The sequence below is a fragment of the Glycine soja genome, chromosome 8 (assembly GCF_004193775.1).
Source record: "Glycine soja cultivar W05 chromosome 8, ASM419377v2, whole genome shotgun sequence".
In the NCBI taxonomy this organism is placed as follows: domain Eukaryota; kingdom Viridiplantae; phylum Streptophyta; class Magnoliopsida; order Fabales; family Fabaceae; genus Glycine; species Glycine soja.
The window spans coordinates 11,410,329-11,426,810 of NC_041009.1; the positions used below are offsets into that span (position 1 = coordinate 11,410,329).

A 16,482-nucleotide genomic window follows, 5' to 3' on the forward strand; every position below is an offset into this window, starting at 1 on the left:
AATGGCTGGCCGAAATTGAGTTCTAATTTTCCTTCCCTAGATATTCATATAGTTGTGCATGATTTGAATTTTTCCATTACATCGTTTGAGCATGAATTGAGCCAACCTTCGTGCACTATCTTTTCTAATTCAAGCTCAAGTAACCAGGAGTTTTCAAACCTGAAGTTGTTTTGAAAATCCCTTCTTCCTGTAGAGTTGAGCTTTAGAAAGATTCCGGAGTGTTCAGATTTAGATACAATACCATTGATGGGTTTGAACTGGGGAAAGATGTCAATCTAATCAAGAGTGGCTAAAGCCCTATCCAACTTTTCTTCGATGTAGTGTGGTTTTCCTTTTGTTTTTGCCCTAGTGTATTTGTAACCCTCCATTGGTAGATCATGGAGATTACTATCAGAGATGGAGTCACGGAATCCTTGAATCAGCCAGTTTGCACGCTCAGAATTACCAATTTTTTCGTCATTAATTAGAAAGAAGATCATATTAATCTCCTATAATGCACTAGAGGGGAAGAGAGGATGAAGATATAGAACAGATGAGACTCCATGAGTCTCTCCTTCTATCACTTTCTGGGAATCCATAAAAACTTGTTAATTGCCAACAAGGTTTTCCTGGAACTTGGACTTCAACATTAATAAAATTTGTGGATAAATTTTGGAGGCTACAAGTAAAAGGTGTTTCCAAAAGAAAGCAAGACAACCGCTTCTACCATTCGCGTTAACTGAAAAGCAAGAATCAAAGCCAATTTGCACTCTAATGGCTTCAATTCTTTGAGAGAGAACCAGAGTTTCAAATAAGAAGATAACATAAGGATGGTAAGCACGGATAAGGTCTTTTAGTCTAGGAATTGTGCATGGGTTGTGTAGGCCCCAACAATTCCAACTGATGATGCTTATTGTCCCAGACAAACCCCCTCTGTCAGGGCTTGCCAATAAAAAAGATTGAGTAGTGGGAGAAGAAAGGATTGGGGTGAATTCGTTGGGAGGTTGAGGGTTAGGGTTAGGGTTAGTGTTTTGAGGGAGGCTACATGTTGGTGATGTGGCTAGGTTTGGACATGTTGGTGATGTGGTATTCCTATTGGTGTTTGGGCGTGAGGGATTGGGGTATTAAGAGGTTTGGACGTGGGGTTATGTGATGCGTTAAGCATGGCTGAGATGTGAGAGACGTTGAATGGGGTTGGATGGAAAGTCGTGGTTGGGAAAGTGTTTGTTGTTAAGGTGGTTCGAGCTAGGGTTGGGGTCTGGGGTTAGTTTCGGGTTTAGGGGGGTATTAGGGTTTGAGGTAGGTAATGGAGATAGGTTCGATGATGATTCATCGGACCCGTTGTTACCTAAACGACGTTTATTTTCTCCCACGAGAATATAGGGACTAAATTTGTTTCAATGTTCATTACATCATTATTGTCTTCAATGATTGGTGTTGATTGTTGATCATTGCTGGGTAATGAATGTTGCAATAATTGGCTAGTTATCAATTTTGGATTTTGAAAAAGGGAGGCCAATAATTCCGTGCGTTTTCCATCCTCCTTCAATTCAACATTAATGTCTTTGTCCCCCACGCAATTATTAGCATTGAAAGTTGATTGGTTGGCTGGTTGTTTGTCTCCACCGCTGCTACCACCCTGTCAGAGATAGGGAGAACTCGCCATTGTTGAGCCTCTAGGTTCTGCACGAAGCTCTGGACCCCATTTTCGAGTCCCTTCATCCGCAACCATGGTTAATAACTTCTTACAAACATCCGCAAAAGCTGGTTGAAACATAAGTAACAAGATAATGAAAATTATATTATTCTAGTTATTCAATTAGAGTTGTTTCGTATTGGTAGTTTTAATTATCGATTTTGATAGTGACTTCATCTTTTTGTCATGTTTCAATTTCTATTGGTATATGTGGACCAAAATATTATATAGACTTTGGAGATAAATACTTAAAAAGATATGAAGAAGTTGATTCTGACATTAAATATCTTATTCATTTGTGTTTTTTAAATTTATAATATATAATTATAAGCTTAGTATATTTTTTTTAACATGAAAATCGAATCTTTTTTTTAGGAGTTTGGACGAATCAATGTCGTTTTCTTGTTTTTAATATTATGTGTGAATGCTTTTAATGCTATATTTTCTATATTTAAGATGCATTTTGAATTTACTTATAGTAATTATTTTGATTAATTGTTTATTGATTTGTTAACTTTATATAAAGTGTGGGTATAAGTATATAGGTATAGTATGAGAATGAAAATTAAAGTTGCTACTTGTGTATGTATGAAATCGGGTACCATAATTTTTTAAAATATGAATATGAAAACAAGTACTATAAGATCTTATCTAAACACTATCTATTGTCATCCCCATCTTATCTATCATATATATATTAAACTTACTAAAAAACTAGACTTATTAAATATAAGGTTAGTAAAAAATTATTTAAGCCATTGAAGTTGCAAATAATTAAGTGAAAGTATAAATAAAAAAGAGTACGTACATTCAAATTTAAATGATTTTTATGTACCAAAATAATTATATGCACCAATTTTATTTTACATTTCATATGACTTATTAAACAAGTAAATTCAACTTATCATTATATTGTTTTGCTTGTTTTTAGGAATATTATAATTACAACATTAGTGTTATCAAGTTAAAAATAAAAATTATACAGTGTAACAAAATTTATATCATTATCCAATTACAATTTGTTATGTATGATAAATTTATTGATTTTAATATAAATATTTTAAAATTTTATAACATAATTATGATTAAGTAACTATGTAAAATTATTTTACAAGGATCGTACATGACCATTAAATTAAAAAAAATCTCTAAAATTTCCTACTCAATTGCATAAAATTTATCTCTCAAACTTATTTACTTTTATTATAATAAAGATACATATTTTAAAATATTAATTAAAACTTATGCATGTGATGACAATAATTATTTTTAAAAAAAATTAGAAGATATACTTGTTTTAAGTACCTTAATTACTATAATTTATAAAATTTTATGAATTAAAAAAATAAATCCGCTCAATTGCATAAGATTTCCTCAGACTTGTTAAATGCATGAAATATTTATCAATCAATTCATAAATATATTTTATAATTTAAGATAATATTGTTTCCATTATTTTTAACATTTCATATGACTTATTAAACAAGCAAATTCAAATTATTATGTTTTATATTGTTTTGCATGTTCCTAGGAATATTATAATTCCAACATTAGGGTTACCAAGTTTAAAAAAAATTATACGTTAACAATGTTCGATCATTTAATCACAACTCAACTCATCATGTAAGTTTGTTGACTTTTAAAAAAAGCATTTTAAAAGTATTATCAACAATAAGTTATATAATAATTGTATAATAAATATATTTTATAATCTAAGATAACATTCTTACATAGAAAAAATAACATTAAGTTTATACTTACAATCATTTACCTAATGAATTACTAATAGTTTTTTTTTCATGCATGTATTGAACTGTCGGTTATATCAACTCCACTATAGACAATGCCCTAGAACTCAAAATTCTCATGTACACTACATAGTAACCATTCACAATAGCTGTATGGCTCAACAACTTGAAAACAAATAAAATATTACACAAATGACATTCCCCGCGCCACAAACCAAAAAGGGGAAAGTGGGGAAACTAGAAACATCATCATGATACACAAACAGGATGGTTCGAGTTTTCAACTGGTTCGCATAATTCTAAATATACGAACCATGATGCAAATTCAATTACACATCTTTGCAAGGGATTGAAATAGGGGGACCCAAAGGGGGAAAGGGAATGAGAGGAAGAATACAATATGAACACATCGAAGCAAAATAATAAGAGGCAAACACTTGTGCCATTGTCATAGCTCCGAGAGAATGGCAGGAATGTAATGTGATAACTCTGCTGTCAATGACTGGAAACCATTTACAAGCTGGGTATGGAAATCCTGATCTTCCTCACCAATCAATCTGAAATGTACGCGGATGGCACGTTTACAAACAGCCATGAACTCAAGAAGGGCAGCTATAAGTTGTTGCAGTTCCTGTGATCGTAACCTCGTCGCAGGCTCCCCGGACAAGAAGGCTGTGCAGACACTCAAGACTCCACTATTCACCTGCACAAAGAAGTGTGCTTTCAGAATTGAAAAACCAAAAGTAAAAGCATGCAATGTTAAAATCTGGGTTTTAACTCAATAAGCAACAACACAACCTCACCCAACTCATTCTGGGGGAGGCCAAACAGAGTTATCAACCAATGTTTTTAAAACTCAAAAGGTCATTGAACCAGGTTATGGTATGGGTTCAGTGGTTGAATCCTGGCCAAACAGGTAATAAAATAATAATAATATAATATATAAAATATTTTTTAAAAAATATCATAACTAAACTAAAAAAAGAAGTTTCAAAAATGCACAACACAATATTGTAGGTTGATCTTTCGTTTTTTAAATGAAAAATTAAAATATAAAGAAATTTTCATTGACTCGTGAAGAACCAGGGTTTTGCCAGATTTTGATCGGTTCTCTGATTATTAGACCAGTTTTTGTAAAAACCGGTTCAGTTCTTCATTGAAATACTGATTCACCAGTTTTCCCGTCAGACTGGCAAGCTTGGTCTAGTTTTCAGAACACAACTTGTAACCACAATTAAAAAATGCATATTGCAATAAGAACCAATAGTAAATCATACTTGTACTGCAACACTGCCTTGTAGGATTCTTTGCAGACTCTGGAGTCTTGGAAGTTGATCCCCCTCTGAACTTCGAGGCTCTTCAAGCTCATTTCTTAAGGCAGCAGTTCGTGTTTCAATCATTCCGATTGCATTTTCTACAGGAGAGAACTCAAGGGACTCGGATTTGATTACCAATAACCTATTTACTAACGCTGGAAAAGAACCCTCAGTCTGAAGAACAGTGCGTCTCTTCCATTGATCTTCCAATCCACCTTGAGTCTTGCCATTTTTGGTAAATGGGGTGTCAAACAAGAATCGATCAAATACGCGGGCTCGAACGCTTCCAGTAGAGAGAGAGAAAATTCTTTCTCTCCTACTTCCTAAATCCTCATCTTCCATTACTGGATCAACGGCAGTAATCTGAAGGTAACAGACACCAAGCTGCAACTCCTCTGCCTTCACTTGTCTAGAATCTGGAATAATATGCAAAGTGTGATTGTCATCCATTCTAGACTCATATGTGTGACTAAGTTTTTCCATTATGTCACCTAGACGTACATCACGAGGCTCACGATATACATACTCCTTTTTATCAAGTTTCCCAAATCTATCACCATAAAATCCAACCCTGTAGTAAGTTGCATCTGTGAAAGGAATTGGACTAGATTCCTGTTCAAGAATTGATTCATAGATACTGGTAAGTAATGTGTGACATTTAGCCAACTGTCCATAAGCCCTCCTGCTTTTGTAAACTGGGATTACAAGTTCCAGAATGCTTGCACAGAAATGAAAAAGCTCAGCTTGTGAGAAGAGCTTATTAGCAAGCTGCAAGTATTTCACAGCAGAGTCAACAGTCAGTTTTGAAGCACCATATCCCTCAACCTCCGCAGCAGATGCTTCAGACGTAATCTCATTGCTAACCATAGGACAAATCTTACGTAAAGCAGCAACATGGTCTTTGCTCCAAACACCATCATTTCTGGCAACAAGGGCCTGCATAAAAATTAATAATGGTGTAAGCTCAGAAAAAAAATATTGCCAAAACAATCAGAGGAACTTTTCAACTCAACTCAACCCCTCCTCCCATGGCATAAAGTAAAAATGGTAAGGCATGCCTAAAATGGAAAGGACCCGAACCATGTTAAATAAAATTGTGTTGTGGATGTAGGCATGAGGGGCCGAATCACGTTAAACAAGTTTGTGATCTTCTCTTTTTTTTTTTACGGTGTTGCCTTTTTAATTTTATGCTGTGTTCTCTCATCATTGTGCAATGAAGAGGTGTGCAGTTTTTACCCAACGCGTTGCTACTAAAGTCTTTAGATTATAACAATAAGCATGATGATTCAAAGCATAATTGATCTGGTCACACTATACACACACAAAAAAAATCCAAGAAGCAATCATTGAAAATCATAACTACACTGATTTATATCATGATAAAAATAAAACATCAATATTTATAGATCACCTTGGCATTAATAATTTATCTGAAATATGCCCATCACAATAATTCATGTATCCTTAGGTTGCATAGCTTATGTATAAACAAATTGTGTCTTTACCTGCATTACAACACCAGCAACAGCAACAGCACACTGAGCAGCTTCTGCCCATGACTGCATTTCCTGATGTGCATCACAAAGATGAAGCAACCACATTATGTGAAGATCAGGGACTGGGGCAAATGCCATGGCCAGTTTATAAAAGCTTTCAGCAGCAGCATATCTATCCATAGTCATCATGGGGGCCTGAAACAGAGATTAAACTTATTTAAACTGAAGCCCAATAAACAAGTAGCAGTCAGGAACTAAGCCATGAACAGATAAGCATTCAAAATGGGCAAGTTCTTCCACTTCATCTTGAGAGAGAGAGAGAGAGAGAGAGAGAGAGAGAAATGTTAAAAAAAAGGAGGCAAAGGGACATGTAACTCCAGATTATGCTGAGATTTGGGAATAATGACATGTAACATCAACAGTTGGCTAACCCAATCAAACATAGAGAAACACGTAGGATAAATTGACATTTAGTACAAGAAAAAGAACTTATATGTTGATCATCTTGCATCACAAATGAAAACATTATACCGTAAAATATCAGAGAAAGAGTGGACTCGGTATTTGTAATAGTGAATCTAGCCCCGGCATATATAGCATAAAGCATAGTCCAAATTGGTTATTCCAGAGTAAATAGAAATGACTGTATAATTGATCTCACTGCAATCAAAGCCTATAATGATGCATAAATAATTAAACTCACCAATAGTGCATGCTCCAAGCTGCCATCAAGGGCCAAAAGAAGGCTGTCAGAGAGATATTTCACCTCAGACCAGGACCATCTATTCTCTGTCATTTTTTCGGGTACGATCACAAGAGCATTCTCAGGTAATCCACACTCCTTCAACAAGTAAGCATTTTTAGTTTCATCCTTCATTTCATCTAAAGACTTCCTAAGTCTCCGTGCTTCACCACTTTCTTCTAAGCTTCCATCAGATCTCATCTGAGTCACTTGCACATCAGACATTAGCTCTGATAATGTGATAATCAACATGACTCTCAATCTAGCTGTCTGCATAAAGTAATGAAATGAACTCTGCACAAATTGTAGAACCAAAACCAAGAATTGATTAATATGATATGAAACCAACCAAAGTAAAAACTTCTAAAATTTAAAATTTAAATAGATGAAAACATACCCTCACAAGTATTTGAAGACCAACAACTGCCCTTTGCCTGATGTTTTCATTTCGGAAGACTGCAAGCCGAAGGAGATGAAAAGTGACTTGCTTTAGAAAACGATCATTTTCCCTTGCCATCAAAGTTGCCCCATGTAAATCAAACACACTGTTAAATACAGGAAAAAATGCTTTCCAAAAAGTCAACGGCTGATTTCTGGATAAAAAGCTCATGAACACAGAAGTTATGCAATCAAGTTTTCCATAATCGGTGGCAATGCTATGGGATGCTGCCATCATGGAGAATTTCTCAGTCACCTCCAAAACCTGAAGACTGACAAAGGCACTCAAATTTTCCTCCCAAAGTTCCTACAACATATGCATGTCCATACCAATAGAAATTGGAGTGTCAGTTACCAAAAGTATACAAAAAAAGAAACACAAACAAGCAGGTGGAATTCCTTCCAAAGTAACAGCAAATATATCCAAGTTTAGGTCAGGTGTCATTGCAGCTGAAGATTAATTCGAGAATTGTGCACAACAGCATAGGCAGCCTTGACCCATAAAATAAAGTAACAATGGCAGTTTACAGCATGACCCATAAACAAATTATATTTTAACTAAAGGAAAAGTGTACCAATTTCTGCCTCAAAAGTGGATGTAAAGATTCTCGAAGTGCTTGAGCAGAAGCTCCAATCCTGGAAGACTGTGCTTGAGCTAGAGCCTCTCTCAAGGAATATGGCTGGCTAGGGGAGCTTAACTGGGAATTTACTCTCTGCCATAAATAACCATTATCTGGTGTTCCCTGAGGCTGCCACAAAAACTTAAGGCATGAGATTGAGATGCACAAAATGCAGTCACCTACATCCAGTACTTAAGCCAAATAAGGAAGCAAATCAAGCAGTAACAAGATATCAAACAGCAGAAAATTTTATTAGAACACTGCACTGCACTAGTAATAGCTAATTAACTCTGCAGAAGTTGGCTCACCCTGACTTCCTGCCTTGAGGCCTCAGACAGATAATTGTTGATTGCAGGAGAAAGTCTGTCAGAGTACTTTGGGGAAGCAGGTGCCTCCCCTACTGGGTTGCGAGAGCTGGAGCCAAGTAACATGCCATCAGCATGTTTTTTGTGCTGTAAAACAAGTCAAAGTTAAGAGAACAACTATGACAATTGACATAACAAGATTAAAGGCACAAATAAAGCTTAGCTGTCCAAATTAGCACAAGTTTTCAGCAACATCAAAATTTCTATTAATTAAACACAATAAATCACATGATTCAGACAAATGGCGACTGACAAGTCACATCATAAAGTGTAACCTCAAATAAAAGCAAGCATTCCTCCATGAGCTTGAAAAACAATCTAGTCCGAGCAATGCTTTGCTGCCATGCCTTGACAAGTGATGCATCATCAAGGTTTCGAACTATTTGCAAAATTACAATTGAAACTTCCCGCTTTTCAACAGAATTGAGGTTGTAGAAAACAGGCATTTCATCTAATATCTGAAAAGACCAACAAAATACATTACAGAAATTGGACATCAAGGAATAGTTTAAAAAAATGATAACATGATTACATAAACTCAAGATCGCATTCATTTTCCATGTGATATTGCAACAAATATTAACTCTTCTAATTCAATTCACCTATCTTTGCATTAGTTCCAATAGGTGGGCATGGGCCAACATCTGCTACATTTCAATTTAGTGAAAAATATTGTTTTTTAGGAAAAATAGGTAAATATTATTTTGCAGTTTACTCCAATTCTGAGAACTGTGCCAAACATCACATAGTTCCCACTAGTCACAATTTTGCTTCAGTTCCACACATCCCTAATAAAAAATACTACCAAATCTTCACTACTATCACACAAGACAAGTACTGTTGGCAGGTCTAGAATCAAGAGAAAGTTTACTATATCTCTAATCACAACATAGATACTTGTTGGAACAAAATCAAAAGAAAGTAAAGGGACTGGGGCTGGAAGTTTACTATATCAATAATATTATTCGAAATGGATGGAGCCTAATAACTCAAGGGGGGATTTCCCAAGTATTAGACAGAAATCCACATGAAAAGTGATAGAACAAGGAAACACAAAACTCCAGGCACACAGAAAATTTCCAACTAAAATAATGTGTTAGGAATCCTTTTAACTAGATGAAACTAAGCTGAGAGATCTAAGCTAACAGAAGAGATATTGATAGACTGGAACTGAGAGAAAGAGTAATTTGCATTGATATCAGACAACTACAAACAACTCTCAACAAAGGAGCACTCTCCTTTCACACAGGGAATTTCCCTGTCAAACTCAACTAAAAATTTAACTGCCTCAACTACCCTCGAGAGGGTCTATTTATCTTCCATCCTCTTAACTGACTTAACTGTCTCAACTTCCCTAACAGTTCTATTATTGGGCCTTTGGGGCTTTCTTCCTCCTATGAAATACTAAAAATGGTTTTGAATCAATCTGCGGCTGATTCTGATACTCTTCCCTAACAATTTGCAGGCTTCGGTCCTCTTTCCTAACATAATGTCAAAAAATTAAAATTAAATAATTTTACACACCTGTCCAACAAGTGGGAAATATAGCTGAGCAATATACAATTTATCTTCAGGTTTCTGGTATCTGACATCAAACTCATGTTTGCACAAGAGCACTACCAAGATTCTTGCTGCCTGTAGATTGGATAGACAAGAATGATAACGTCGAAGGTAAACATTATGAATCAGAAATGATAAAACTTTGATCAGGCAGAAAAAAAAATCAAGATTGCTCAATTCTAACTAAACTCACCTTTTCTCTTAGAGACAAATCTTCATGATCCAAAGTAACAAAGAGTTCTTGTATTAATACAGAAGAAAGGTAGTTCCTAAACAAATAGAATACAGTCAAACATGTGGGATTCATAGAAAATATACAATTTCAGAGTTTCCCCTGGCACACTTACACCAGTACATTAAAAACCATAAGTCATAAATCATAATCTAGGTTATTCCATTTGTTCCAATAAGTTTTACTTATTAGCACCTTCCAGTTCAATAAAGTATAACATAGTTTCATGTCATTAAAAGAAAACCATGTCCAATCACATAGGTTATCATAGGTCAACTAAAACAGTTATCATCAATAAACAATATTGATAAGTATATAATGCAAAATAGTAGTTTAAAACTTATTTAAAAAATCTAACTGCATACATTACGATATTTGTAACTTAATATCCGTGCCAAAGATAAAAACATGATGAAGTACCTATCAGAAGGGTCCCTTCCAGGCATTTCCACAAAAAGATCGTGATCACATATTATTTGTAAAAAGGTAAGTTTGCATTCATGAAGTACTGATTGACATACACCAGAGAACTTGTCAAGATATAATGATACCTGCAGTAGACAATTAACTTCGCATTAATCATAGAATCAAAGCATGGCAAGCAGTCATGAAAAAAATACCAAAACTTAAGAGATAACACTTCCAACCAAAACAAGATTTAGCGTGCACAAGCAACCATATCACAATCAAAAAATTTACAAAAAGAAGCATAACCCGTATATTGTCTCAACTATACCACAGACAAGATACTAATATAATGAACATAATACTAAATACTAAGATACAATTTTCCTGAATCCTAATTATTATATTTTCATGATACACAGTACCCACTAGACCGCAACACAACAACAAAAGCTTTACCAGATATTATTCACCATGAAATCCCTCTTAATAATTTCCTCTCATGTCCTTCTTAGTCACCCTTTACCCTTTTTCACAGGGTTTAAAAAAAATGCAATCTACACTCCTCACTGGTGCTTCCAATCAACTTGTTTGCACATTCATATCCCTAGCACTCTTCTTCAAGCTGTGGAGCATACAATTCCTATGAATCAAACTTATAATAAAGATAGCTTATCAAAAGACCTCTATATAATTTGGTAAAAAAGACCTACTGGTAGATCATTTGAATTGACAATTAGTATTGATGTCTCAAAATAGGATCTTCAGTATGATAAAAGTGTCAATCTACTACAATTTGCTCACTGCTCGGTAAACTCATGGAAAACAGCAATGAATGCTATAAGCAGTAAAGATTGGTTATCACTGTTGGAAAAAACCCAAGTCCCATATCAACCAGAGATAAGGCCAAGATAGAGTATACAAGTGAGGGGCAACCCTCACCCTATGAGCTAACTTTTGGGGTTGAGTTAGGCCCATAACCCACATTTTAAGATGATAGTAAAAACCTATCCTAGAACCATTAACGGGTGACCCACCATATTATTCACGCACCAAGTCCAAAAGTGTTCAGCGTGAAAGGGTGTATTGGGAAACACCCAAGTCCCACATTGACTAGAGATAGTATCAAGATAGAGTATATAAGTGAAGGACAATCCTAACCCTATGAGCTAGTTTTTGGGATTGAGTTAGGCTCATAACCCATATTTTAAAATGGTATTAGAGTCTATCCTAGACACATTAAATGGGTCACCCACCATATTATCCAGACACCAAGCCCAAAAGTGTTAGACGTGAAAGGAGTATTGGAAAAAATCAAAGTGTCACATCGACTAAAGGCCAAGATAGAGTATATAAGTGAGGAGCAACAACCTCACCCTATGAGTTAGCTTTTGGAGTTAAGTTAAGCCCATAACCCACAAACAAGTGTCAATTGTGTGATTTCCTCGTGTTGAAGATTCTTTAAAAAAATATTACACAAAATTGGTATCGATGTCCCCAAATAGGATATTTGCAACAATAAAGTGTCAATCTATTTCAATGTGTTTGGTCTCGGTCATCTCATGGAAAACAGGAATGGAGGTGATAAGCAATAAAGCTTGGTTATGACAAACAAGTGTTAATTATGTGATTTTCTCTTGTTGAAGATTCTTTAAAGAATTGTTAGTCAAATGAGTTTAAACTGGTGGATGTAATGTGCAAATTGCACTCCAGAACATGATCTAGCAACCCTTTTCAGGATATTAAGTTACCCCCAATAAGAACACAATACTCCAAAGGTAGATCATTTACTAGTAGTAGGATAACTAGCCCATTCACCTTGAATATCTAACAACATCCCAATCAAGGAATTTAGAAACTACACGATAACTATACTATTATTGAAAAAAGACTGAAGCAGATTTTCTAACAAATCTTCTGTATCTTCCAATCATTCACCTTATATTAATTTTCAACAACAGTCTTTTCTTCACCTTTCAGTTGGCCATAACAAATTCTGGACAGTCTTTCTCACATTGATTCATGCATGTATCACACGATCCAAAGCAATCTTTGATTCATAACAAGATATGCTGGTTTGCCAAAAAAACAAAATTGAACCAATTTGTGCCATTCGAATCACAAATCATGAGATTTTAACAACAATGGTCAAAAACACTAATTGATCCATAAAACAATCAAATAACTTTCATGTAAATTAGCAATTAGCATAAGTTAAATATTTCAAGACCGTGTACAGACACCGACAGAAAAAGAAACATCATTTGGTGGTTACAAATAGAAAGTCTTGTTTTATAGTTGATACGCATAAGCTATTCTTAAAATAGCATCCAAATATATAGAAACATGGAGGAAAAGCATAAATAACATACCAACTCAAAAATTTGCCGTGGCTCAATAATGGATAGAAGATCATAACAAAAGAAGGCCAAACTACTGTTCAAGCGTTTTGCCAGGCTTAAACCCTTCTTACAGCGCTCATGCACCTCAGTAAGAAGGCAATCATACAACTGCAATATACATCTGAATACCCCATCCTTCAACTGCATTGGAGGGATATCTTCACCTTTTCAACACAAAAGAAAGAAAGAATAAAATCAAAATTCAAGCCAGAATCTAAGCCAATTACGAGAGTAAGTAGTGCAGTGCTAAATTTTGATGTCATTAATTTTACTTTCAAATACAACCAAAAAAAATTAAAGACAACTTCTCCAGTGAATCAGATACACAAACAGTAATGGGGACAACCAAAGTATAGATAGTACTAAACTGTTAACTTGCACAACTGTAACTGTTAAAGTTAAATGAGGATGGTCCCTTTTCTATGGTAAGTCCATTTTATGGCAAAAGGCACTATGAAAAGGTGTTTGACCATGGGCCCACAAAACACATGGCTGGACAGGTACATGTAGACCCCTGTTTTCAAAGGTTGGCTAACCTCAAGAGGGTGCCAAGAAAAACAAATATGGACATATAGAGTGGAAACAGAAGTATAATAAAATAAAAAAGTGATTCCAAACAAATATATTATATTAATTCTCAAAATCAATACTTATGTAAGCTTCATAATGGGATCATAGGAAGAGATGCTCAGATGAAGGATGACCAAATAGATAGAGGTAGAGGAAGACCAATCTAAGTGAAACTATTAAAAAAGGCCTTAAATCTAAATGGGATGTCTAAAGATTTGGTTTTTGACACAACACAGTGCAACATTTGATCCATCTAGCTAAACCCCACCTCGCATAAAAGGCTTGAAATTATGAAAAAATACCTAAAACCCAAACTTTTATATTTTCTCATATAAATATATGTATGAGAGAGAGAGAGAGAGAGGGATGAGGGATCAAATTACATTGGTGAAACTTACACCAAAAATCACTTTATATAGAATGTGAATTTTATTGATCCAACCAGTGAATGATAACTATATTACCTTGATTGTTTTTATCGAATTTTGTCAAAATTGAACAGCAATAAAAAGATCAAACAAGTCATATTGGTACATGTTTTAAAAGTAGATATTACATTAATTTTAATGTACATGAATGAGGAACCAAATAGTTTTGAATTAAAAGAAATTTTGTAAATATAATCTTTGTGAAAGAAACTTATCCAACAAAGTTTTGACATAAAATCATCCGATTAAAAATTATTGAATGGTGTAACAATTGATAAAGTTACACTCCTACACACACACATATTTCATACCCTAACCAATTTAATACATGTGCTAAACAGGTCTGGCCTGGTTTACTGCTTTTAAATTTCAAACAATCCAGACAATGAGAAAGCCAAACAATTTTTAAAGCCAGGTTTCAGTGATCTAGTCCATAAACTTATGCTCATTTCCCCAGCTCTAATTATACCAATACTCTTCATAACAGGATAGCAAATATTAATGAATTATGTGGAGAATTGAAAAGGATTAAAATTTTGTAAGAGGACATGCATGATCAGATCATAAGCTTTTAAAGGTACCTATTGGAAGGCTGTGATAAAAGAGACGAGTCTTCTCCAATGCCATTGATTTAACAATTAGCTCCAGGAAAAACCATGCCATAGCCAAAACATCATCGTACACAGGTCCAACACGATACCCTTTGGCCTGCAAAATAAACCCTTTTTATTTACTAACCTGAAGGATGAAAAGTAGCATACATTTGAGAAATCCTGCTAATGCTAATTAACTTGTTTTGTTTGTTAATATCACTCAATAGCATGAAATTCATCCAAAATCCAAAAGTAAAACAAACAAGGAAGTCAAAATTAGGAAGCACATCTTGAATATAACAGTAACAAAGTACGTGTATCATGTACGCAAGGTTAGTTTAATTGTTGAAAAGGAAAACTAGGGATGGCTAACTCAGTAATTTAAATATTTTATTTATATGCATGCCACTAATAAGCACCCATGTACTTGGGAACCCTTCCTTAAAAGCTAGCTGTGTCAAGGGAGGAGAACCAAGCAACTTAAATACTCCACCAAGCATCTCATACTACTCAATGTAGGACTAAGGTACCCCATACAGCTACAGTACCCTTTGAAGAGATTTTCCACTTTTTTGTACATTAGGGTAACCACACTCTCATGAGAGTAGTGTGACTTGAAGCTGCACGGAGTCACTACTAAAGAAAACTACATCATGTCATTTATAAATTTTCAAACAATCAGGGCCATACCACATCCCTATCATAGCAACACCTTTGAAGAGTTTTCATCCCGGTGGCTGTACTCTACAACGCTTAAGTCTGCCTTTCAGGTCAGCCCCTCCACAGGTAGTTCTCTCCAAGACACAGGCAACAAGCTCTAATACCAATGATATGCACCCAGGAACCAATGGGAGAGAACCAAGCCGCTCCCTTAAAAAGTTAGTTGTCAAGGGGAGAGAACCAAGCCACTTAAGCACTGCACCAAGCATCCCATACTACTCACCGTGAGACTTAGGCACCCCATAACACCCAAGTCCCTATCAGCCACTTCATCCATAGTTTAAGACATTCTTGAAAAAATAGTTATAAACAAAATTCAACTTACTGGGAAGAATTTACTGATTTTTGTGTGATAATTCAGATAATAATTCAAATCTCTTCTTTCTCTTGGTTATGACTACAATCTAAATCTTCAGTGACAGCTGTTATAAACTGATTACACCAATAATGTTAATTATTGGTTGGAGAACAAAAGTCTTTGGTTCAATGTAAAGAACCAAAAAAGGATAAGATGGACATATACATTATGTAACCTGTAAAAGAGAAGCTGCACATACAGAAAACAGCAGACCTGACAGTAACCTCTATAACCAAATAATATTAAGTGCTTGGTGCATAAAAACAATATCTGGAAACTTGAGAACTTGGAGTTGAAGCCCTAACAAACCAAATTAGCATATGCATGCACATGAACAAATAGCTTATTTCTAAAGCATAATGAAAAACAAGACAGAAGTGATGGTTGTCATTATTACAACAAACAAGGGGTAGAGTAATAAACAAATGATAATGAACTTGCCAGTACCTTACTTCGTGCCAAGCTTCCCCAAACAGTGGACAGTCCAGGATATACAGGCGGTTGACGACCACCAAAATCATCAAAGGCACAATCAACATAGTTGACTAGGAAATGATTCCTTTCAGCATCATCAACTGATTCCTGCTGCACCCTACATTAAACTCGCATTACAAATCATAGTTTTAAATTCCAAGAGTAAATTTCCAACAAGATTTAACAGACAACAATTGCAAAATCAGTCATATGTCTATTACCCCTTCTTATTTTCCATTTTGCATATCTGGTTACAAGAGTCGGGCAGATTGGCATGCCTATTTACTAATTGGATGTGACACAAATACCATGAAACTACAAGTAATAACACAGCAACGTA

At 35.0% G+C, this 16,482-nt stretch overlaps 1 protein-coding gene across 1 annotated transcript in view; it reads right to left on the bottom strand.

Annotated features, from left to right (window-relative positions):
• Nucleotides 1–3,495: 3,495 nt before the first annotated feature.
• Nucleotides 3,496–16,482, bottom strand: part of LOC114421959 (guanine nucleotide exchange factor SPIKE 1-like) — a 33,351-nt gene continuing 20,364 nt past the window's right edge. The window contains exons 17-30 of the mRNA XM_028388108.1: nt 16,116–16,260; nt 14,579–14,705; nt 12,970–13,163; nt 10,613–10,743; nt 10,154–10,229; nt 9,925–10,035; nt 8,676–8,858; nt 8,344–8,487; nt 7,991–8,164; nt 7,375–7,722; nt 6,939–7,271; nt 6,245–6,430; nt 4,701–5,675; nt 3,496–4,126 (exon numbers count right to left, since the gene is read on the bottom strand). Coding sequence (XP_028243909.1) covers nt 3,872–4,126; nt 4,701–5,675; nt 6,245–6,430; nt 6,939–7,271; nt 7,375–7,722; nt 7,991–8,164; nt 8,344–8,487; nt 8,676–8,858; nt 9,925–10,035; nt 10,154–10,229; nt 10,613–10,743; nt 12,970–13,163; nt 14,579–14,705; nt 16,116–16,260 — 3,382 coding nt within the window. The 3' untranslated portion in view covers nt 3,496–3,871. The remainder of the gene's footprint in view (nt 4,127–4,700; nt 5,676–6,244; nt 6,431–6,938; nt 7,272–7,374; nt 7,723–7,990; nt 8,165–8,343; nt 8,488–8,675; nt 8,859–9,924; nt 10,036–10,153; nt 10,230–10,612; nt 10,744–12,969; nt 13,164–14,578; nt 14,706–16,115; nt 16,261–16,482) is intronic.